Source organism: Apodemus sylvaticus, chromosome 18 (assembly GCF_947179515.1).
Source record: "Apodemus sylvaticus chromosome 18, mApoSyl1.1, whole genome shotgun sequence".
Classification (NCBI taxonomy): domain Eukaryota; kingdom Metazoa; phylum Chordata; class Mammalia; order Rodentia; family Muridae; genus Apodemus; species Apodemus sylvaticus.
In genome coordinates, this window is record NC_067489.1 from 20,288,095 (window position 1) to 20,310,704 (window position 22,610).

Below are 22,610 nucleotides of genomic sequence, written 5' to 3' on the forward strand. Positions count from 1 at the left end.
CACTGGTTGCTCTTCCAGAGGACCTGGGTTCAATTCCCAGCATCCACAGGGCAGCTCACAACCATCTGTAACTTCAGTTCTAGGGGATCCGACTCCCTCATACAGACAATCACAAAGTCAAAACACAATGTACATAAAATACAAATAAACAAATAAATTTTAAGAAGAAATAGGGCAGGGAGGCATTTACAGAATTAAATTAGAACAGAGCTGGTCACAGCACAAAGGAGACCTCAATAGAACACAGTTGTGAGATCAAGGAGGGGGTGAGCAGGAAAAGCAGGATTCAGGAGGGTCTTCACACAACCGATAAGATTGGGTTGGTGGGTGGATGCAGGGCAGCCAGTCCTGAGACCCTGAATGTCACAGCAGAGCTCTGGGAATGAGTGACAGTTTGTCTTAAGTGAACTTGAAAAAAAAAAGTGTCTTTGGTTATATTTTATTTATTAGGGGAGGGGCAGTTATATGAGTGCCCCAGTGCACGTGTGGAAGTCGGAGGGTATCTGGCAGAGTCTGTTCTCCATCCTGAGGTTTCCACTCAGGTTCTCCTGACTTGGCTGCAGTCCCTTTACTCACTGAGCCATCTTGCTGGCACACAGCTACAGCCTGCCACCACAGGACTTGAGGTTTGAGCTGGGGACTTTGTATGTGCTGTAAACAAGCACTCTTCCACCGAGCTGCCCCCACCCCTCCCGTCTGATAAGAACTCTTGATCAGGACTGCAGATTAGATGCCAGGGACCCCGGAGAGCAAATGGCTGTTTTGTTCCAGGTGGTGATAAACTGAAGATACATCTGGAAAATCAACCACACTATGATCACAGACTGAGCAGACAGCTGTGTTGCTCTGTGGACAGTAACCACGGCAACATGGAGGAAGAAACGTCTGAGCCAGTCCTTACTCAACTATGGTTCAGAGTCCATGTTACAATCTTGGTTGTCCCCCCCCCCCCCATTCTGTTTTGGTTTTCTACTCCCCAGAAATAATTAGCTCACACGCCAAGCACACAAGCATGCATGCCTCTCCAGCATCTCCTTTCTTTAGCGTGTGATGTGGGTGTCTGCAGGTGTGTACACACAGAGTGCGGGTGTTTCAGAAGCCGTTTCTCCCCTTCTGCCACAGGTTGGAACATCAAACTTTAGGCCTGCATGGTATGCACTCTTTGCATCTCATCTTCTCTGGCCCCTCATATCTTCCCAGTTATGGGACACAACCTCTGTTTCAGCTTTCTTCACCACATCTTCCTTCCAAGAATCTATCCCATGATGTAATGCTTGCTTTTGGGTGTGGATAATTAATTTTTGGGGGGGGGGGTGGAGAAAGAAAAGTCTTATCTCTCTAGGGTTTGTCAGTACTGCCCTGTTAGAGGCTCTTGGGAGAAAAGTAGTTTAAACTCACAAAAGACTTTCACTGAAGCCCAAGGACTTGATGGGGGAGGTGTCAGGTGATTTCCCCGAAATCTCTGAAGCACCCAGACCAGTTCCAACCATTTGAGTCAGAGACTAAGTCACAGCTTCCTTGACTTCATACAAGTTTGCCTTCATTCTCTGATCTAAGATTTTAGACAGAAATGCATCTCAGCTCATTTCTGGAAAACGCCCGCTTGAGACAGCAGTAAGCGAGGCTCTCCCAGGCCCGCTGGTCGAAGCTGGCTTCACCCCTCCCCCACCGCAAAAAAAGGCTTTCTTCAGACCCTAGGATTATGGAGACTGAAACTGAGGCTGAAAAGCTTCCTGGGATGGGAATACAAAGTCAAAAGGCCCTTACATTCCTGAGGGGAGTCCTGGAAACCATACACAGATGAAGACAATTGCTCATTCTTGCAGGAAAGTGTCTCCGACTAGACACTCATATGAGTCCTATTAAAGGGTCCAGAGCTGCTTAGGAAATGTGAGGTGAGAAGTCTGGAATTCGCCAGGAGAAGGGGATGAGTCGAAGGGACAGTAAACGCTGCTCCATTATTCCTGGTTGGTTAACAAAAGTGGCTAACGGACCCAAAGTGCAGCTGTGATCCCAGAGAGCTGCACAGTTGATTTTGGTTGTCAAAGACCAGAGGAGCATGGCCCCGGGCCGAGCATGGCCAAGGGTTATGCACTTCCAGCTCCATATACAAAAAAGCTGAGCACACAGTCCTTAGTGCCTGTCTCCTTGGGTTTCTCATTAAGTTCCTTTTAAAGGCACCAGCAATCACTGCCAGTCTCGATGGCGTCTAACCACCACCCACTGGCATAGAAGAATAATATAAGTGATAACGTCTCTGCTCTCAGCTTGGAATTTCTCACTGAGAGAAAAGCACTTTCTTTCAGACTTCTTGGTTTTTTTCTTTGGCCTGTCCTGCATTTACTTGTTAATCGGGGCTACTGAATAAAATAGCGGTTACTCGAGCACAAAGAGACAGGGATACCATGGCCGTTAAGCGTGGAGATGGGCTGGCCCTTAGTGGCCAGCGGGCAGAGAGGGTGGAGACCAGGGGCGAGGCGTCATCTGTGTCCAGGGGGAAAAGTCCGGGCACGTCATCTGAGTCGTGCCAGGTTGGGATAGCAAAGTCAGGGAAGACTTCATGGAGCTACTCAGAGTGCTACACGACCTGAAAGGTTACCCTTTCCTGGAATTGTGCATTTAATATTCGCAAAGTTGCTAGGGAAAGGGGAGGGCACTAAACTCCTGAGAAGCGGGCAAAAATACTGGGTCCATGAAGAAAACCACTTACAGCCAACCCGACGGCTTGAGTCCTCAGGACACGCCCACAGGCTGTCCTTTGACTTAATCACGCAGGCTGTGCTATATGGAACCTGCCTCCCAACAGAGACATAGGTATGTAATGTCTTAGAGAAACAGAAACTGAACTTTTTTTTTTTAATTTTAATGTTCATTGGTGTTTTGACTGCATGTGTGTCTGTGTGAAGCGGTTGTAGTCCCTGGAACTGGAGTTACAGACAGGTGTGAACTGCCCTGTGGGTGCTGGGAATCGAACCCTGATCCTCTGGGAGAATAGCCAGCGCTCTTTCCTGCTGAGCCATTTCTGCAGTCCCCAAACTGAACTCTCAACAAGGGTGACACACTTCCGGGTAGTAAACGGAAGTCTGCTGGGGCGCCCTGTGTGTAAGTTGTCTCTGTATGTGCAGTTGTTGATGGGGTACCAGCTGAGGGGCGAGGGCTCGCCTGATTTTGGTGGTGTGATTCTTATGTCTCATCATCTGCCTCTGTACTTTGTAAATACTCTTCCTTCCTCACACTTTGATTGGCTTAATAAGGATCCCACAGCCAATAGCTAGGCAGGAAAGGGAAGGCAGGACTTATGGCTAAGAGGCGGGCTCTGGGAGAGGAACCAGAGGCGGGGATTCGCTACTGCATGAGGTTGTATGTACCCAGAAGGTGGTCGAACAAACTGGGACAGTTTGAGAGAGCAGCAAAGAACTAGCCACACGAAGGGTGTGGGCTAGGATAATATAGATGAACTAGATGGGAGATAGCCCAAGCTAAAAGGCCTAAGCTAGACCAGAAAGTAGTAAGTCTCTTTGTCATTATTTAACGCCGGGCAGGTCCCGCTATAGATGTTCTAGAAAGTTGGTTTAGAAACAGAGTATCCATGACTACACGAGATGTTGACAGGCAGCATTAGACGCCGCCTGGTGCCGCGGAGGAGCATCTTTTGGGATTCTTGGTCCCCGGTTCAAGGTTGAACTGCTTGAAAAGAATTAGCGTGGCCTTACTGTGGGAGGTGTGTCATTGGGTGAGGAAGGGCCCTGAGGTCTCAAAAGCCCACACCATTCCTACTCTGCCTCCTGCTGGCCGTCCAAGCTGTGCGCTCCCAGCTGCACCTGCCATCTTTGCTCAGGCTTCCGAACTCTAACCCCGTGGAACCGTAAGCCCAGTTAAACACCTTCTTTGCTGACCCCGTGGAACTGTAAACCGAGTTAAACACCTTCTTTGATGATTTGCCTTGGTCGAAGTGTTTTGTCCATACAACAGAAAAGTAAGAAAGATGCCTGTCTCCCTCAGAAACCGCTGCAAGAGACACGTGGGACCTGGCAGCTCTACCTCCTGCCGGTGTGTAGCACAGGAAAGGATTGCCGTGGGCACCGGGGGCTTTAACGGCTTTGCGTTTTACAACCTGGGGAAACCATTCGATTCCTCTGGACCTTAGCAGACACCAACTTTACAAACAGCACCAAATGACCTGTCTCTCAGGGTAACTGGAGACTCACACTCTACACACGGTTTTAGACGTCTCAAATGAGTGTCTTTTACTTAGTGAAGGGTAGTCTCAGTAACCAGACAGAGCCCTCAGGACTGGTAAAGCTTTATTAAGACTCAAACAGAAATGCTACTTCCACACATGAGCCACACATGGAGCGCGCAGCTACCGAGATGCCCTGCACAACCCCTGCTGACAATCACCGGGTGGGGACATTGAGGCTTGGCAGTATCCACGACATCTAGGTCTGCAGATCCCACACTCTAACATAGCCTCTTCCTAGAAAAACAAGCTATACTGTGCTTGAGGGAATAAACGAGCTGCACTTACGAACCTAAATATACTCAGGGACTGATATACATCGTTCCCTGTGACCCGAGAAAACTTGGAATCCCCCCAGAGCCTGTGAAAGTGACCTGCAAGGTGTCCCCTCTGCGGCAGGGTGTGGGGCTACACTAGTCTAGATCCTGGTAAGAAACATCAGATTGTACACAGCACAGTTCACCCCACAAGGAAACCACAAAGAAACTCTACTCTGAGGCAGCAAAAACAAGTGCTGGCCACAGCGGGGTAACACCAGCCAAAACAACAGAAAATAAATAAGTGAAGCCCAAGTACTCAGCAATGGGACTTTAGGGGAGAGCCGTGCAGTTTGAAGGAAGCCCGCCTCTTTTTCCCTCCAGGCTCAACACAGCGAGAAAGCAGCCCCCTAAGCTGTAAATTAAAAACAACACGCCCACCCGCCTTTTATGTATTCAGTGAAATGACAAATGGACGGACACATTGAAACAGATTAAGAATACTCCGTAGGAAAGCTGTGCTCCTTCAGCTGCCTGGTTTAAATTGGGTGGCCACTCATGGTCAACACAGCCTGACCTCCCATGGTATCAATTTTATTCAGAGGTTCAAGACATTTTTTTGGGGGGGGGGGGATTGTAAGAGCAGACTTGGAGCTGTCCATCTATCTAGGAGCTGTCTGTCTGGGAGCTGTAGATGACAAGTACAGACAGTGGGAAGCAGCTCATGAATGTCCTCAGTGGGCTCACACCCACTCAGGGATTCCAATGGGACCTTCAGACAGAAAAAAGCAAGGCGTAGGGCCAGTCTGGCCTCATGGACATTAATGGAGGTCATGGAGCACAGGCATGGTCCACTGTGGAAGGTGAATTTTCCCGCCTCAACCCCACCACTATCATTCATAAAATCTGCCTGCACCGAGCGCGCTGCTATTTTGGGGGCGATCCCGCTGAGGAGTCAGATAACCAGCAGAAGACCTGCAGGTAACCTTCCCACCAAAACAATGGGCCAGCGCAAACAGCAGTGAGGATCTAAAGAGCCAGGCTTAGTCTCCAAGGGAAGCTGATCCCACTGCGGTTTCACATCAAAGTCCTGGACATGCAAATCCTTTCTACACATGAGAGGGGTCAGAAAGAAACCACTGCACTGGGCTTGTCCTAGTCCCCTCCGCCGCTGGCCCCTCTCCCCCAGGAAGATTCCAATAGCTTTTCTCGCCAACCCTTCACTACGACATCTCTTCAGAGCTCTCTTCACACCAGCCTCTCAGTCCTGTCCCTCGCAGAGCAGATCTGTCTTGCATTGTGGGCGGTTCCAGGAATGAACCGGGGCCTCACCCAGGACCCCAGGTCAGCATCACTGAGTTACAACCCAGACCCACAAATCAAATCTCGACTGCTCTTTCCATTGGGTTTAGGTGACTGGAACCAAACATCAACGGCCTGTCTTTCCCCCACGGCACCTGTGGTAAAAGTGGTGAAATGCAGTGTCACGGGCTCCAGCCCACACCTCAGGGACTCAGGCAGGGCTGCGCTGGGTTTGGCCGCGTTTCCCCTGGTGAACCTTCTCTCCCTCCATCACTTCTTTGGCTGAAGACGGAGGACACAGGGAGCAGATGGAGTCTGGAGGGAACGGACCTAAGACACAGGCTGACATTTTACTTTTAGACAAGTAAGAAATGAAAAAGTGTCCGTGACTGCTCCTTCGGTGAGATGTCCCCTTCAGGTCCGGACTTGGAATTTGCCGGCTTTCGTCATGTATTTTATGCCCTTAAAGGGTTTGTACTTTTCTCCGTACATATCCAGACGGTTCACTTTGAGTCCTGGAGGGAGGGAGGGAGAGAGGGAGGAAAAGGGGAGTAAGACACAAGTATCTTCCAGCAGCAGCAGGCAGACAGTGGTCTGCATTTGTGTCAGCGCACACAGCGGGGTGTGTGGAGGAGACTGTCTGACAGGCCTGTTCTTCCAGGCTGAGGTGGACAGCTCCGCAGTCTCCCTACATGCATTAACAGCAAAGGTTACGTCAGCAGCGGCTCTCCTGGGGAAAGCTGTCTTCTCCGTGGAGAGCAGAGAGGCAAGCAGACTGCAGGGAGGGTGAGACAAATTTATATGGGGTTTTGCTCAAGTTGTTCGACTGACTGACTCATAACGGAATTCATTAGTAATAAAAGGACATGAACGGATCGATGAGGGCTTCCTAAATACTCTTGCCCAACTGAACAGAAATGAGTTTGCCGATAGCTTTAGGGCCCATTAAGAGGTTTAGGAGACAGAGCCTATCATTTAATTTAATCACCTAAGTTAAAGAGTCTTTCAAGTAAAGAAAAACAAGAATGTTCTCTAGAGAAAAAGCCCATTTCTTTCTAAGGCTTTCAGAAGGCCATTCTAAAAGTTAAATGAGAAGAAAACGTGTTTTAGGAGATGCCAGGTCGTACCCAGCAAATGGTTTCTGTTTTTTCTTTCCTGGTGAAGACTGGCCATCTCTAACGACGGTGCTGGATGTGGTGGCACACGCCTGTAATCCCAGCACTTGGGAGGGAGAGGCAGGCGGATTTCTGAGTTCGAGGCCAGCCTGGTCTACAGAGTGAGCTCCAGGACAGCCAGGGCTACACAGAGAAACCATGACTCAAACAAACAAACAAACAAACAAACAAAAAAACCAAGACAGTGCCAGTAAACAGCAAGTCTGCTGAACCTAGGGGCAACAGGGGCTTATTTCCTCCCATATCTGGTGAATAATGGAGAAGTACCCTAACACAGAAAATCTTGGCAGCTCAAACTGACAACTCTCCATGATCCAGCAATGGCCTGTGGAGACCCCAGTCAGCCCATTTCTCATTGGTGTCCCAGATGTTTTGTCTCAGTGTCTTCATGGCCGCTTCTAAATCATCTGTGTCCTTTTCCCAGGAATGTACCGGGAAAGAGCTTACTGATGATTCCGTATTGGGTAATAAAACCAGACCCAGTAGCCCAGCTTCAGGTAGACCCAGGATGACACTGAGGCCTGGCCCTGGCAGGAGAGAGTCTTTTCCACTCCTTTCAAAACCACCCAAGAAGTGCTACTCACCAGAAATAGCCAGCTGCTGGATCTTAAACTGCAGGTTAATTGTAGGGTTCTCATCTGGTTTCGAAGCTCCGACCTGGAGACCCATGGTCCCCTTCAAACTTGGCAGCTTCTGCGGGTTTATCTTTCCTACATCCCAAGACAGCATCTCGGAAGGAAACATAAAGACAGTGGGTTTCCCCTACAACCACAGCAGTGCCTCATCCGTGCTCAGTACTACAACCTCGAGGCGTCCGTCTGCCTTCCATACTGTGAGCCACCTCTGACGGGAGGAGGGGGCTCCACGGAGAACCTTGTGTCAGAAAGAGTCGCCTTCCGCCGCATGCAGCCTGTGCTGAGGGCGATTCACATGCCCAGTCCCCTACCTTTGTCACGGGGTCAAACGTGTGTGTCCCCTGAGATGGAGTGAGGCTCATATTCAGGACTCCTTTGGGCATCTGGCTGGTTACGGTCACACCCTCTATGGTCTTCCCCAGGGTCTGCTTGGGTCCCACTGTGATCTCAAAGCGTCCAAGTGAACTACTGTCCCGGAAGCTGATGCTATGCTTGACATAGACTGGAATCGCAACAAGGCTGCAAAAGAGACAAAATACCCTCTTCAAAAAGAAAAAACACCACCGGGGCCTGGAGAGATGGCTCAGCCATTAGGACCACCTGCTGTCCTCGTAAAGGACCCAGGACTCCAGCCCCAGGGGATCAGACACTCTCTGCTGGCCTCTACAGGCACCAGGCATACATGTGGCACACATACATACACATAAGCGAAACACGCATATACACACAATAAAATAAATACATCTAAAACAAACCGGGGAGAAGAAAACACCCTGTGGGGCTGGAGAGCCAGAGCACCAGTTAGGATTTCTGCTCTTGCAGAGACCGAGGTTTGATTCCCAGCAGCCGCATGGACGCACACAAGAATTCCAGTTCTAGGGGATCTGACACCCTCCTCTGGCCTTCAGAGCAACAAGTCATGTATGCAGTGCACATACATACATGCAGCCAAACACTTATACACAGATAGCAGGTAAAGAAACTTTTAAAAAATAAACAACCACCTTTACTATTCTCTTGATACCTTTTTTCACTTATTAGAGATTACCTTAATTTTTAAATGTATTGGTGTGTGTTTATGAGTGTGTGTGTGTGTGTGTGTGTGTGTGTGTGTGTGTATGAGAGAAAAAGAGAGAGAGGAAAAGGAAGAGAGAAGGGGGAGAGGGAGATGTTTACACATGGATACTGATGTCCTCTGGCTTCACAGAGGTTGGATAACTTGCCTGGTCAGATCTCTAAGGAGAGGTTTAAGTTGGGGGGATTCGACTCCGGCACACAGACTCAAGTCACCGGGTGTGAGGCTTTGGCCCAGAGTCCTTAGGATCCCAACTCCACTCAAGTCTCCATACCTTCTACAAAACGGAGACTCCAAATAAGGACGCATGTGAGACCAAGACTCACTGCATGGGAGTCTTTCAGAGCATGACCAAATGCTTTCTGGAGGCCAAGGATACACTGAAATTCTAAGAAAAGAGTTCTTCTTTTGAAGGTAGCAACAATGTAACAACAGCAGCGGCTGTGCTGATCGCCCAGGAGGAGACTGCTGTGAGTTCAAAGCCAGCCTAGGCTTTCATGGACTCAGCAGACACCACTGTGAAGGCAATGGCAGCCTCAGTGACCATTCAGTTAAGCATGGTGCACACAGTCCTCACAGAACGACACACACTATCCCCAGAAAAGACACAGACGAGGAGGGGGAAAGCAGCTCCCTGCACTGGCACAGCTAGCGACCTAAGGAGCTGGAACCTGGAGCCCCGTGTCTGATCGCTACAGACAGAGCTTCTGCAGACTCGGACTCCACTCCTGGTGGCTGCTTACTTCTGTGCACTGACGTGGTAGGCCAGCAGGCGGAAGTTGCCATCAGGAGGGATGAAGGAGAGGATGCGCTCAGATTCCCAGCGCTTGAACCGGACACAGGGGTGGAAGCTAACGTCGTCCAGCAACCTGGGGTTCTGCAGAGCCAGGCAGGGAGAACAAAAGGTGTGGGGTAAGTGCCCGGGTCTCCTGTGAGAAGCAACGCAGATGACATTTTCACTGAGCACACACACGGTTCCCAGGCCTGGTGCAGGCCTCGTGGCCGCCATGATGACTGCTTGTGCTAGCTCACCCTTTCCAGAAACACTTCCTTTCCCACGCCAAGAGGGGGAGCAACAGCTCTGGGCATTACCATGAAGGACAGGGTGAGGTCCGGCATCCCGGTCAGCTTGACACAGGCGTCAATCACCCCCTGGATCTCAGCGGTGACCGTGGAACCTAAGAGGAAAAAGAAGAGGACCTCTGTGGACCCGCAAGTCTCATCCAGCTGCCCTCTCTGTCTGTCCTTCCCTCCTGCCCGCCTCTCTCCTGTCTAACCACCGCGTCACTTATCCCTCCATCAGGCCAGCGTCCGAGCTCAAGTCTATGAACGCCAACCGAAGCATGGAGACAGAGAGATGTTCTAGAAGGGTTTTCCATGGAGTGCCAGTCACAGAGCGCCAGCAACTTAACTGGTCATTCAGAGGATTTGTTCAAAGAAGCTGACCTCTAGGGGCTCAGCGGCCAAGGCCCGGGTAGGCCGTAGTCCTCACCCAGCAGTTCTCCCTCTCCAAGCAATCCTCCCTCTCCTCTTCCTCCCTTCCTCCCTCCCTCCGTCTCTTTCACCCCTCTTCCTCCTCTCTTCTCCTGGCTCCCTCCCTATCCACCTCCCTCCCTCTATCTCTCCCTCTCTCTTCCCTCCTTCCCTCTCCCCTTCTCTCTGCCCCTTCTTTCTTTCCTCCCTCTCTCCCCCTCCCTCTCTCCCCTCCCTCCCCGATCCCTCTCTCCCCCTCCCTCTCTCTGTCCCTCCCTCTCTCACCCCCTTCCTCTCTGTCCCTCCCTCCTTCCCCCTCCCTCCCTCTCTGTCCCTCCCTCCTTCCCCCTCCCGTCCCTACCTCTCCGTCCCCCTTCCTCCCTCTCCTTCTTACTCCTCCCTTCTATCCTCAGCTGCTCTTCTGTCACAGGTTTTCTCTGACTTCCTGATGGCCCCGTTTCTGTAGTTTAAGGTGGAACTATCCATGCTGGTGCCTCAGCCGACTCTCACCCCCTTCTCTCCCCAGGCCTAGCTAAATGCTATTTTTTCTAGGTCAGGCTGGTCTCAGACTTGCTTCTCCTGCCTCAACTCCCCAGGGCTGCGATAGCCAGGCATGGTCTGGGAGCCCAGTCCTCGCTTCCGGGGCTATTTATTTACTATGGACACTTCGGTCACGACTTCCTAATGGTGGCTGCCTCCAGCCCACCCCACTGTACAGCAGTCTCCCATGGCTGTGATGCTCTGAACACACCTGGCCCAGGGAGTGGCACTTTTGGGAGGTGTGACTTTGTTGGAAGAGGTCTGGTCATGTTGGAGGAAGTGTGTCACTGTGGGGATGGGCTTTGAGACCCTCCTCCTAGCCTCATGGGAAGCAGGCTTCTATATGACTTAGGAACAAGATGTAGAACTCTCAGCTCCTCCTGCACCCTGCCTGCCTGGACGCTGCCATGTTCCCACCTTGGTGATAATGGACTGAACCTCTGAACCTGTAAGCCAGCCCAGTTAAATGTTGTCCTTATAAGAGTTGTCTTGGTCATGGCGTCTGCTACAGCAATGGAACCCTGACTAAGACACTGGCCATTGGTTTGTTTGTTGTTTGTTTTTAAGACAGAGCCTAACTATATAGCTATGACTGGCTTGGAACTTAAAATATAGACCAGGCTAGCATCTCACTGACAGAGATCCACCTGCCTCTGCCTCCTCAGAGTGCTGGAGTTAAAGGTGTGTGCCTCCAAGCCTGACACAAATTGCCACTCTAATAACAACAACAACAAAAGGGGTTAAGATATTTTTCCTGTATTTCTATTCTATGGTTATGGGGTATTGCCTGCTTAAATGTTTGTGCACCACCAGTGTGTAGTGCCGATGGCAGCCAGGAGAGGGCACCAGATCCCCTGGTACTGGAATTATAGCCAAATAAAAGCCATCTTGCGGGTGCTGGGAATTGAACCCAGAAGAGAAACAACCAGGGCTCCTAACTACTGAGCCATCTCTCTAGGGTCAATTAAAAAAATTTAATGGTGTTATAAAATATCAAAATGTAAAAACCTTACAGCTCAGTGAATTTTAAATACATACACACATACCTAAATGTGATCCACATCAAATGTGGAGGAAACTTTCTAACATGACATGTTTCTCCCTCTCCTTCCTAATGGTATTCCCCTTGATTCTGACGTCTAGGACCTTAAATTGTACCTGCTTTCAACTTTCACTAAATGCAATTCTCTATATATGAAAACACACATCTGACTCTGTTTTCCCCAACAATCTAAGAGATACTCATGTTGATGGGTGGACCAATTATTCCTTTTTAACTACTCTATAGTACTCCACTGGGTGGTTCTATCAAAGCTTACTGATCATTTTCTTTGCTAATGAACAGTCGGGGTATTTCCCATTTGTGTTAATATGAAAGACTGTAGTGCCAGCGCAGTTTTAAAGTTTCACCATTTCCTTTTCTTCTCATGCCCCTGGATCCAGGCACATTGCTGTGAACGCTGTTGAGTGGCAGCCCTCAGGCACTGCAGGTGGTGGAGTCATCAGTTTACCCTGCAGACAGCACAAGGCTAAGCCCACGTGCCTGCACCTCTGTCACCTGGACCCGCTGTGCTATGAGCAAGGTCCCAACAGCAGTCAGTGCGTGGGTGAGTGTCCGAATACGAAGTGCCCCCACCTCCTCAGAACTTCTGTTTGTTTACTTAATCGAAACAAACAGGAAAGAAACGTCTCATTTAGACTCTAGCTCTGCCTCTAGTCCTGAGATGCCAATACTGCCAAATGGGTCACCTAACTGAGAGAGCGTACTTTGAGCCGGGCAGTGGTGGCGCATGCCTTTAATCCCAGCACTTGGGAGGCAGAGGCAGATGGATTTCTGAGGTCAAGGCCAGCCTGGTCTACAGAGTGAGTTCCAGGGCTATACAGAGAAAGCCTGGTTTGATAAACAAACAAACAAAAAAACCCAAAAAAACAAGAAAAAGAGAGAGCGTACTTTGGACTGCCCTCTCTCCCCCATTTCTTTCACAGTTTCCTGAAACGGGGGTCTGGTGGCACAGCCCCAGATGGCCCGGAAATCTCCGGTCTCAATCCCATGACTGGTATGCACTGCCAAACTCGGCCTAACTCTTCGTCCTCCTTCCCCACCCACCATCCTCAACCCACTACTCCTGTTTCTCACTCAAGCGAAGTCCCACAAAGAGCGCCCTGTGAGAGACCTGACTGCATCATCACGCCCACTCATGTCATGGGAAGCAGTGTCCCTCTACACTCCGCCCCGCCCTGCCCCCGCACCACACCCACCTGATTTGTCGATGATGGCATCGATCTCTTCCACCACGTCGAAATAGGCCTCATTGTTGGTGTATTTCACCCCCGTCCGGCGCCAAGGCACCACCGACAGCTGCCCAGTTGGAAGCTGGTCCCCCACATTGGTGCTTCCTGAGACAATTAAGATTCGTAAGCTAGAATCCAATTGGTACTTTGATGCCAATTCAAACCGAACAGCCTAAGGATATTCCCCTGCAAGTTTCCATGTCCTTGTTACTCGTGCAACGCCATATGGAAGATAAGCCTTCCGCTTCTCCTATGTAGGACAGCCCGGTCTATTTTTAAAAGCCATTGTCGCCATCTGGTCTGCCTCCTGGAGCCCAGGTTGGAGGGAGAGCCACCTGAGGAGGGGATATCATGTTCTGGTTTTGAGAGTAGCAAGGACTGGGGGATCTCAAATTCCACAACCGTTTACATAATGTTCTTTGTTTCTGTAGAGCACGCATAGATGCAGCGCCATCATCAGTGACACACGTTCTGGTTCAAGGCAGGTCCTCATCACCGGGATCTGTGTCATTCCAGCACGGAACAAGAGATCACAGCCAGGTCCCACAGCTAGATTCCCCCAGCCAGATCCCGCCCTATCCCTGCAGCTGTGCACCGCTTCCTCGCTACCCCCTCCCACAGACATCAAAGCTTATTTTAGCTCCAACTGATGGCTGTAACTAATTTAAATCCTATTTCCTGTCCCCGCTGCCTGCATCTTTTTACTCTAAAGAAAGAACCCCCAAACACATGTATAATCAGCATATGTACAGAACATTACCGCTTTTCAAAACGGGGGTCTCACGGGAGATTTTTTTATAACTGAGTGAGATGGAGACCCTAAAACTTTATAACAAAGCTCTCACAAAGATTTTAAGATTTAAACTAAACGTGGAATGTTGCAAAAATAAAATTGGGTCAGTGCTGTTGTTTTGTGTTTGTTTGTTTGAAATCATCAAAACAGCCCTGCATGTATCTGGTGCATTGCATTTTCTCTCAGTATCCTTAAAAAAAAAATAATAAAAATTGAAAATTTGTCTTGTCTCTTCCGACGACGACGACAACGTAGTAACTCTGAATGTCTGTCTTATGCGCCACGTGAACGTAATGCCTCTCGATAATGACAGAGAAATCTAATCCTTCAGTAATATCTTCACAAAACTGTCCTGTTCTGCAGGCAGTGGTGGTGCACGCCTTTAATCCCAGCACTTGGGAGGCAGAGGCAGGCAGATTTCTGAGTTCGAGGCCAGCCTGGTCTACAGAGTGAGTTCCAGGACAGCCAGGACTACACAGAGAAACCCTGTCTTGAAAAACAAAACAAAACAAAACAAAACAAAAAACCAACAACAACAACAACAAAAAACAAAAAACAAAAAAACACCCCCCAAAAAAACAAAAAACCAACTGTCCTGTTCCTCTTGATAGTTGTATTTTCCAGAAATTAGTTTGTCGAGTTCTCTGCAAGCCCCACTTTCACTATAACTAAACGGAAACCTTTCACGCATCATGGCAACAGCCACAACAAAGCTAAGTGCAAAGAACAGGTTTCCAGAGACCCGGAAAATGGAAAACATCGCTTTCAAGGCAGAACCTGCAAACTAGCAGGAGCTCCGTCCGGGTTCGAAGCCTTCCTGGTAACAAGAGTGTGCCAGATGAAACACCAACTCTCCAGTGGCCCACACCCTCAGAGCTCAGCAGGGTTGGGGACGGTGGATTGGTTCTACAATGAGAAGGAAAGTCTGCCAGGAGTTTTTGGGCCTGATGTGTGGGAGTTTCTAAAACCCCTCGGCCTGGCCCCTCCCTCTCCAGAACTGAATAGACAAGACTCAAACACAAGAATCCTACGTTTTGAAAGAATACAAAAAGAAAAAAAAAAAATCAGGAGCATCCTAGACAGCATCCTAGACATATAGAACCCTATATGAACCAGGGTTCATCAAACATAGAAAAACACTAATTGTTAACAATAACGTCAGCAAGTCACAGTTAAGATGCTCATAAAACATTGATAAGAGCCATGATTTCGAAAACTATGCATGCTATTACTTAGAGGTATTTTATCTGGGTGCTGGAGAGATGACTCATCAGTGAAGATGTCCTCTTCCAGAGGTCAGGGGTTCAAGTCCCCCACACCCACAGGGCAGCTCACAACTGTCTGCAACTCCAGGTCCCAGGGATTAGATGTCCTATTCTGGTCTCCTCGGGGAATCGGGCACACAAGGCACTTAAATATATGTGCAGGCCAACACCAATATTACATAGAATAAAATTTCAATAAAAATGTATTCTACCTACGCATCTTTTACCTATCTAAAAGAAGTAAATACATACACATGTTATATATGTGTGTAAATATTAAAAGAGTAGTTAAATTTGGATATTTTCATGTTCTTGTGATTCTGAAGTTTTCATAGTAATATTTTCCCCTTTCATTGGAAGAAAATCCTGCTATATAATTTTTTTTTCCTTCAGAGCTGAGGTTACATGCTAAGACAAGCGCTGTGATGCCAGCAGCTACATAGAATTGAAGTACAATTATCATCATAATTATTAATTAAATTATAACTATAGTTTCCACATACAACTATAATTTCAGGTTAGATCCCCAGCACATGAAAGATAAGATGAAACACCCAAGAATTCAAGGATGCAGGGGGTTGGGGAGCCCAGGGTTCCGTGGTACCTCCCCTAACCCCCACCCCGCTCAAACCTGTGATGGTGTTGACCACTGTCCGGAGGATGGTGGGAGGCTTTATCAGTTCTTTGAGGATGTTTGACTCCGTAGCCAAGGGGAACCCATTGTCCAGCATCTCCTCCAACACCTCGTAGACCACCACCACATTGTCTTTGATCACGGGCTCAGAACAGACCCCAAAATAGTCCTGATGAAGACATAAGGATCATATTTATCACTTAGGCTGCAGGAAGAGATAACACAATACTCATGACAGGAGGATCTGCCTGTCCCTGGTGTTTAGTCAGTGTGTCCAGGATATTCACGCAGAGGGAACAGGGCAGGGCGTCCCTTCCCCTGGGCTGCCCGGCTTAGGTTCACGACCAGGACCGACATCCACTGTCAGTAACCAATGGAAGTCAAGCTTTTGGGGTTGATTTCCTTGACTTGATAAAAATATAACAAAGCTTACTCTAGACTAGACACACGCATATACAAAAATGTGCGAGCTGTGCAGGGCTGTAATAACGGACGCGACATAGAATTATACAGAAAACCTTGAAACCTTCTGCTGTGTACTTGCTTGAAATTTGCTCAGGAACAGATGAACTGGAGAGGCGGAGAGCCCAGCAGAGGCCTCTCTAGAGCACCCCTGAAGTTGGGATCCCCCAAAGTTGATCATTTACTTAAAGGGCTAACCACACACCAAACGTGTCCAGGGCATAAGAAAGCATGGAAGACCTGGGTCACAGCCTTCTCATTCTGTCCCCTTCCCAGTGCTCTGGATCAAACCTGGGGGCTCTTAGGCTGTAATCTTAAGTGTCACTTGTTAACTATTTGGGGTCCTGATTGAATGGCATAACAAGGTAACACTGTGTGTGTGTGTGTGTGTGTGTGTGTGTGTGGTGTGTATGTGTGTGTGTGGTGTGTATGTGTGTGTGTGGTGTGTGTGTGTGTATGTGTGGTGTGTATGTGTGGTGTGTGTGTGTGTGTGTGTGTGTGTGGTGTGTGCAAACTAAACATGGTAAGGATGACAATAACAGTGACCAGGAAGGTGGTCAGTTGGTGTATGTTTCTCAAAATGTCAGGCCTGGCTTTTACACGGATCCCATAAGGGGGATGCAAATCACTGAATGTGGGAAGCGCACACTGGGCAATCCTGCTCCAGTCACGGATGGACCCAGTTCACACCCCTGGGGGCCTTCACTGCTCGGGCAGTGGGATGGGCCTCCGAAAATGTCATTACCCGGCCCTTAAACCGATTCTATGGGATACAGCCTAAACTTCATCAGACAGTGGTAGGCATCAGGGAGAGTCCAAGGTAAACTCAAGATAAATTTTAGGAATATGTTCAGAGAGAGAGAGAGAGAGAGAGAAAGAGAGAGAGAGAAAGAGAGAGAGAGAGAGAGAGAGCGAGAGCATAATTGAAGGAAAATACCATGTTTCTTTGCCAAGAGTGTTCTCATTTGAAAAAATGAGTACTCATCTCAGGAGGTTCTATAAAGCAAACACAATGTAGAGGGAGCCCTTCGATGCAAGGTGCTACAGTAAAAGGCAGTCGGCAATTCTGCCACCTGGTCCACTGCCTTCAAGAACTAGGAACAGATATTGCAAGAGGAGAACCACTAAGCTGGGTGCTAAACTCCAGGCCAGCCCACATTCCCCTGCGGTGCACATGTTCATGCAGTGCCCAGAGTGGCCAGAAGAGGGCAGCAGATCATCTGGAACTGAGGCTACAGAGAGTTGTGAGTCTCCCTGTGGGGACTGAAAATTGAGCCAGGGTTCTGAAGAGCAGTTAAGTGTTTTTTTTAACTGAATGAGTCATTTCTCAAGCCTCACCTCTGTGGTTTTAAACAGACCATCTCCCCTGCCCCCTGGCCCTCAGCCCCCCTCCCTGCTTGTAATAAGTTATACAGTAATCGGCATGACAATAGACTGTTAAGTGGTGTATGTTAAGTACTTAGAAATAAATAACTGCAGGGCCCACGGAGAGTTAGCTTAACAACCTAACTACTGGATTCTTCTGTTTGGACCATATTCTGCTCTTGAAATAGTAGGTTTCTTCACGGTGTACAGTTGCTGGCATGCAGCATGAGCGCTGGGATTCCAGAACGGTGTTTTGAGATTACCATGAAAATGGTCTTGCTGTGGTGGTGTGATGCTGGACACTTGTTCCCACTGAGTCATCACGCGCTCCTCTGGCCACCACATGCTCCTCCCCTTTCCTAACCCCATCGTTCTTGGACACACGTGGCTAACTCCAGACCACGCACAACAGACAAGTTACACCGAAGAGCCCTTCTCCTAATCTAGCTTCCAGGTGATGCAACAGCCACAGCCAGCAAAGCCGGGTGACCGTCATGACAAAGAGATCTGTATAGACCCGGATCCTGTGACGGGCTAACTCCCCTCCCTCTCCCTGGTTCCCGCGGACCAGTGCTCTCAGCCTTCCTCTAATACAATCCTTATGTTGTGGTGACCCGCCGCAACATAAAATTATCTTTGTTGCCACTGCATAACTGTAATTTTTCAACTGTTATGAATCTTAATGTAAATATCTGATATGCAGTCCCCGTGAAAGGTTGTTTAACCCCTAATGGTGTCTCGATCCACAGGTTGAGAATCACCGCCTTAGAGCTGCAAATCAGAGGGTAGTCTACGACTGCGACAGGAACTGCTATCAGCACACATGCTATGTGTGCTCAACTCATACAGAGTGAAGGCTGACCTCACCAGTGACCTGCCAGGAGCAGTCCGAATGAGTGCCTCTTAGCGTTGCCTCTTTGTTCTATTAGAAAAGTTCACACAACTCAAGCAATGTACCTAGCAATGGCTAACATAAACTTCACAGTACTAAAAAGCTCAGCACGGGGTGGTGGAGCCACACACCTTTAATCCCAGCACTCCTGAGATAGAGGCAAGCAGAGCTCTGTGAGTTCGAGGCCAGCCTGGTCTACCTTGTGAGTTCCAAGATAGCAGGGCTACACAGAGAAACCCTGTCTTGAAAAACCAAAAAATAAAAAATCTAAAACAGTGTGAGTGTGAGTGTGTGTGTGTGTGTGTCTATCTATCCAATGAATAGATGAACTTAAACCTGTGAGCAAAGCTAAGAGCACACACTCATGTGGAACAGGCGGCTCTCTCGTGCAAGAGACTTAAGAACATCCAATTGGTTCTTTTCAATGCAGCCAACTAAGAAAATAGGAAGAAGCTTGGACAGGATAAGAGCAATGCTCAGTTTTCATTCTTAAAAAATGCTCTAAACCCAAGCTAAACACAACAGAGACAGTACTATCAAAATATTTTTTGCAAGATGGCATGATGGCATATGCCTATAATCCCAGTGCCTAGAAGGTTGAGGCGGGAGCACTGTTGTAAATATGAGTTCAGCCTGGGCTACACAGCACAGGTTAGCCTGGGCTACACAGCACAGGTTAGCCTGGCCTACACAGCACAGGTTAGCCTGGGCTACACAGCACAGGTTAGCCTGGCCTACACAGCACAGGTTAGCCTGGCCTACACAGCACAGGTTAGCCTGGGCTACACAGTGCAGGTTAGCCTGGGCTACACAGCGCAGGTTAGCCTGGGCTACAGAATGAGAGAGCCCACCATGGCTTTGGTCCTTTTACGGCTTATATACATTTATATACCTTCTCACATTTACCAACCTGAAACGTGTCAACTACTCGGTGAAGGAATTCAATGACAAACAGAGGTGGGACTTCTGTCTGGATCACAGCCACAAAGAAGATCTTGTGTCGGTAAACGCTCAGGAGGTAGTGGTGAGGGGTGGGGATGACCGGAGGCACATTTTCTGCCTCGGTTGCTCTCTCTTGAGCCTCGAAAAAGTAATCGCAAACGGAGCGGCTGACCACGCTCTTCCAGTGCTTCTCCAGGAAAATGTCTCCAGAAGAGTTGATCAGGAAAAGACTGTGGATCATCGTGCAGGGCCGTGGGGGAGGTGCAGTCCTCGAGCCTCTGGATTCCGCTAGTTCTCAACCCTAAAAAACGAAAGAGGCTGGATTCACTTTCACTGAATTCAAACACGCTTTTTTTCCCAGCGGTTCAAGACCAGCTGCACTTCCTTGAGGATCAGGCTCGAGGCCTCTCCCCCTGGGGTGCGTTCCGCCTTTTGATATTGCAACATGACACTGTCATCCGGAAAAAAAAAAATTTCTCAGGAACCACACAAGTTACAAAACAAGATGGGAAACTAAACCTCCCCATGATTTATGTAAGTTAACAGTTTTGTCTTGGGCAACATTAACAGCTGTCCTGGGCCACATAACTTCTACTACTGCACGAACCTAAGGATCCTTCCCTTGAATTCCCAAGAATAACTGGCAGCCATCTTGTTTGCCAGTTGCAATAGCCTGAGTTATAGCCACTTAAAACACTAGTTTCAAGCGTGTGAGATAGCTCAGCGGGTAAGGCTTGCTAAGGATCCTAGCAATGGGATTTAATTCATTGGGATCCATATGGTAAGAGAAGTGACTACTGTTGTTCACATGGGCACACACACATATACTTAATTTCCTTTTAAATACTACTTTGCCAGGCACTTGGGTGACTAAGACAAGAGGATCACATGTTCGAGACTAGCCTGGATTACGTAACAAGATCCTGTCTCCAAAAAAAAAAAAAAAAAACCTAAACAAAATAAGCAAAGATGGCAGGTGCTACCTAAATGGGTAGTGAGCAGAAAAGGGGCTGATGGTACTGACACATACTGTAAGATAAACAGGAGACTGGACAGCTTTGGCTGGGAAAAGGACACGATTTTAAATATCTTACCACTTATCTAATACTAGTAATATGTTTGAGTCAAATTGAAATATATTAAACTTATCGTTAGCCTACCACGGTTCCCATTCGAAACAGCATACATAATGCACTTTCTATTTCTCCTGAGCAGAGTCGGCCCCTGCAATCTTTGCCATTGTAATCTTTACTCATTCACTAAGGATCTATTCTCTGAATTATCTGTGCACAAAGCATTTCGTTGGATGCTTAAAAAAAAATCTCTGGAGACACCCCAATTTGTCTACAGTGACATCTCCAGGATGAGGCAGCTGTGCTGCACCTAGGGGTGGCCTAGAAGCGAACTGACTTGAGTAGCACAACTGGTCACATTGCTAAGACCTGTTTTCCTAGTGCCCCAGGAGAGAGTCCAGATTGCAAGCTGCCAAGACAGGCATGGAGAGATTGGAGTCCAGCAGCTTGCAAGGCCCTGTGGGCCTAGAAGCTCCAGCCTGAAAACTGTCCAGAAGCAGGGACCCTGGTCCCAGGACTGTGCACCTGCGTTGCCATGGCAACAGTATTTGTAGCCCGCGACTCCTCCGGTACCTCTCCCAGGCGACGCCCAACGCAGCCCTTCCCATCCGCGCGCACCCAGCCCTACCAGCTTCGACCAGGTCTCAGGCTCCTTTCCGGCTCCGCAGCGCAATCGCGCTGCGCACTGCTCCTTGCACAAAGGCTCCGCCCCCTCCTCACCGCTCGCACGTTGATTGGCCAGCCGCTCCCAGGCTGCGCCTCCTGCGCTCTGATTGATCGCCGTTCTCTGTAGGCTCTAGCATTCGATTGGTCTTTATTGAAGGTCCGGTAACCTTCAATTGGTGTAGCTCTGAGACTCCGAGCCCTGATTGGAGGATGAAGACAGTCAGTCAGCCAGTCACAAAGGGCCTCTGGGGAGGCTAGAAAGTGACCAGAAAGGTAAAATGATTCCCGGGATGCTACTAATTTAGTGCGTCATAGGGAACCAATCATAAATAGCCTCCATTACACAGGTACACTTAAAAAGCGACTGCTTGCTGGGCCAGTGGCGCGATCTTTAATCCCAGCACTCAGGCGACAAGTATCTCAGTGAGTTCGAGGCCAACCTTGTCTACACAGGGAGTTCCAAACCAGCGGGAAAGAAAAGGGAAGAATGGAGGAAAGGAGGGGAGGGGAGAAGACCGGAGGAAAGGAAGGGAGAAAATGGGAGACGTAGTGGGGATGGGTGCGAGGGAGACAGACAGGCAGGCAGGCAGGCAGGCTGACTTCCAAATCCCAGATCTGTGACGATGAAGGTGCCGGCAGGTCTTTGAAACCACCTTAAATTTAAAGTGGTCACAGGTTTTAAAGTGGTGACTCGGAAAAGTGTGAAGCAGAGTCAGAGGGGAAATTTTCTCTTCAGTTAGATTAAAATGAGGCATTCGGTAAGATGAAGTGTGAAGGGCGTTGCAGAAACTGCTGGGCACTTTGTAAGATAAAATGACAGACCGCGGTGATGCCGGCCATGCCAACCTAGATGAGTCTCCAGGTCTCTGGCAGCACCTAAAACAAGAGGCCCCACCTCTACTCCGGTGGAAAGCGAGGAGTGATATTCAAGGTTGTCTTCTGACCCTACAAGTGTTTCCATGCACAAATGCAAACACGTACCTCACACATGCAAAAACGGGTCCCCCCACCCCCTTTCCCTTTCGTTTTATTATTTGAGACAGTTTCGCTGAATAATTCTGGCTGGCTTGAAAGTCGCTGTGTAGATCGGGACAGTCTTGAATTGTTTCCCTCTGCCTCACGCCTCCGGAGTCCTGGGATTAAAGGCCTGTGCTGCCCACCTGGTCCCTGCCCACCCGGCCGTGCGTGCGTGCGGGGGCGGGCGGGAGGGGTTGGGGGGGGAGAAGAAATTTTAAAAATAATTTCAAAGATTAAAAAAAAAATTGCGATTTGTGACATTGCCTCATATCCTCCGTTTGAAATTACAGAAGAAATGAACATCAAATGAGAGAATTTGCGGAGGAAGAAAAGAGATTGGTCCCCCCCACACACAAAAAGTTTTCAAATAACATACTTATTTTCTAAGTAGTTATTTAGATAAAGATTGCTCTCAGAAGGAAAAAGCAAAGCAAACCTCTGCTTTGCAAACATTTGTCTGCTGTGTGCCAGACCCGGCTGCTTCCTGCGCATCAGATGTGGTTTTTTGTAGC

The 22,610-nt window shown here is 48.8% G+C and overlaps 2 protein-coding genes across 4 annotated transcripts in view; one reads left to right on the top strand and one right to left on the bottom strand.

The window, feature by feature from the left end:
• Positions 1–22,610, top strand: part of Kat6a (lysine acetyltransferase 6A) — a 203,676-nt gene that overhangs the window by 53,660 nt on the left and 127,406 nt on the right. The window lies entirely within an intron of this gene.
• On the bottom strand, positions 4,288–21,110 carry Ap3m2 (adaptor related protein complex 3 subunit mu 2). 3 transcript variants are annotated; one of them, XM_052162290.1, is made up of 9 exons: positions 21,044–21,110; positions 19,311–19,643; positions 15,679–15,850; positions 12,957–13,094; positions 9,777–9,862; positions 9,428–9,561; positions 7,921–8,128; positions 7,559–7,703; positions 4,288–6,314 (listed from the first exon to the last, which is right to left on the bottom strand). In XM_052162290.1, exons 2-9 carry the CDS (start codon positions 19,581–19,583, stop codon positions 6,214–6,216), a joined length of 1,257 nt encoding a protein of 418 aa, XP_052018250.1. In that variant the 5' UTR covers positions 19,584–19,643; positions 21,044–21,110; the 3' UTR covers positions 4,288–6,213. The 3 variants fall into 3 exon arrangements, with proteins under 3 accessions (XP_052018250.1, XP_052018251.1, XP_052018252.1); XM_052162291.1 differs by lacking the exon at positions 21,044–21,110 and adding an exon at positions 20,989–21,006; XM_052162292.1 differs by lacking the exon at positions 21,044–21,110 and adding an exon at positions 20,941–20,999.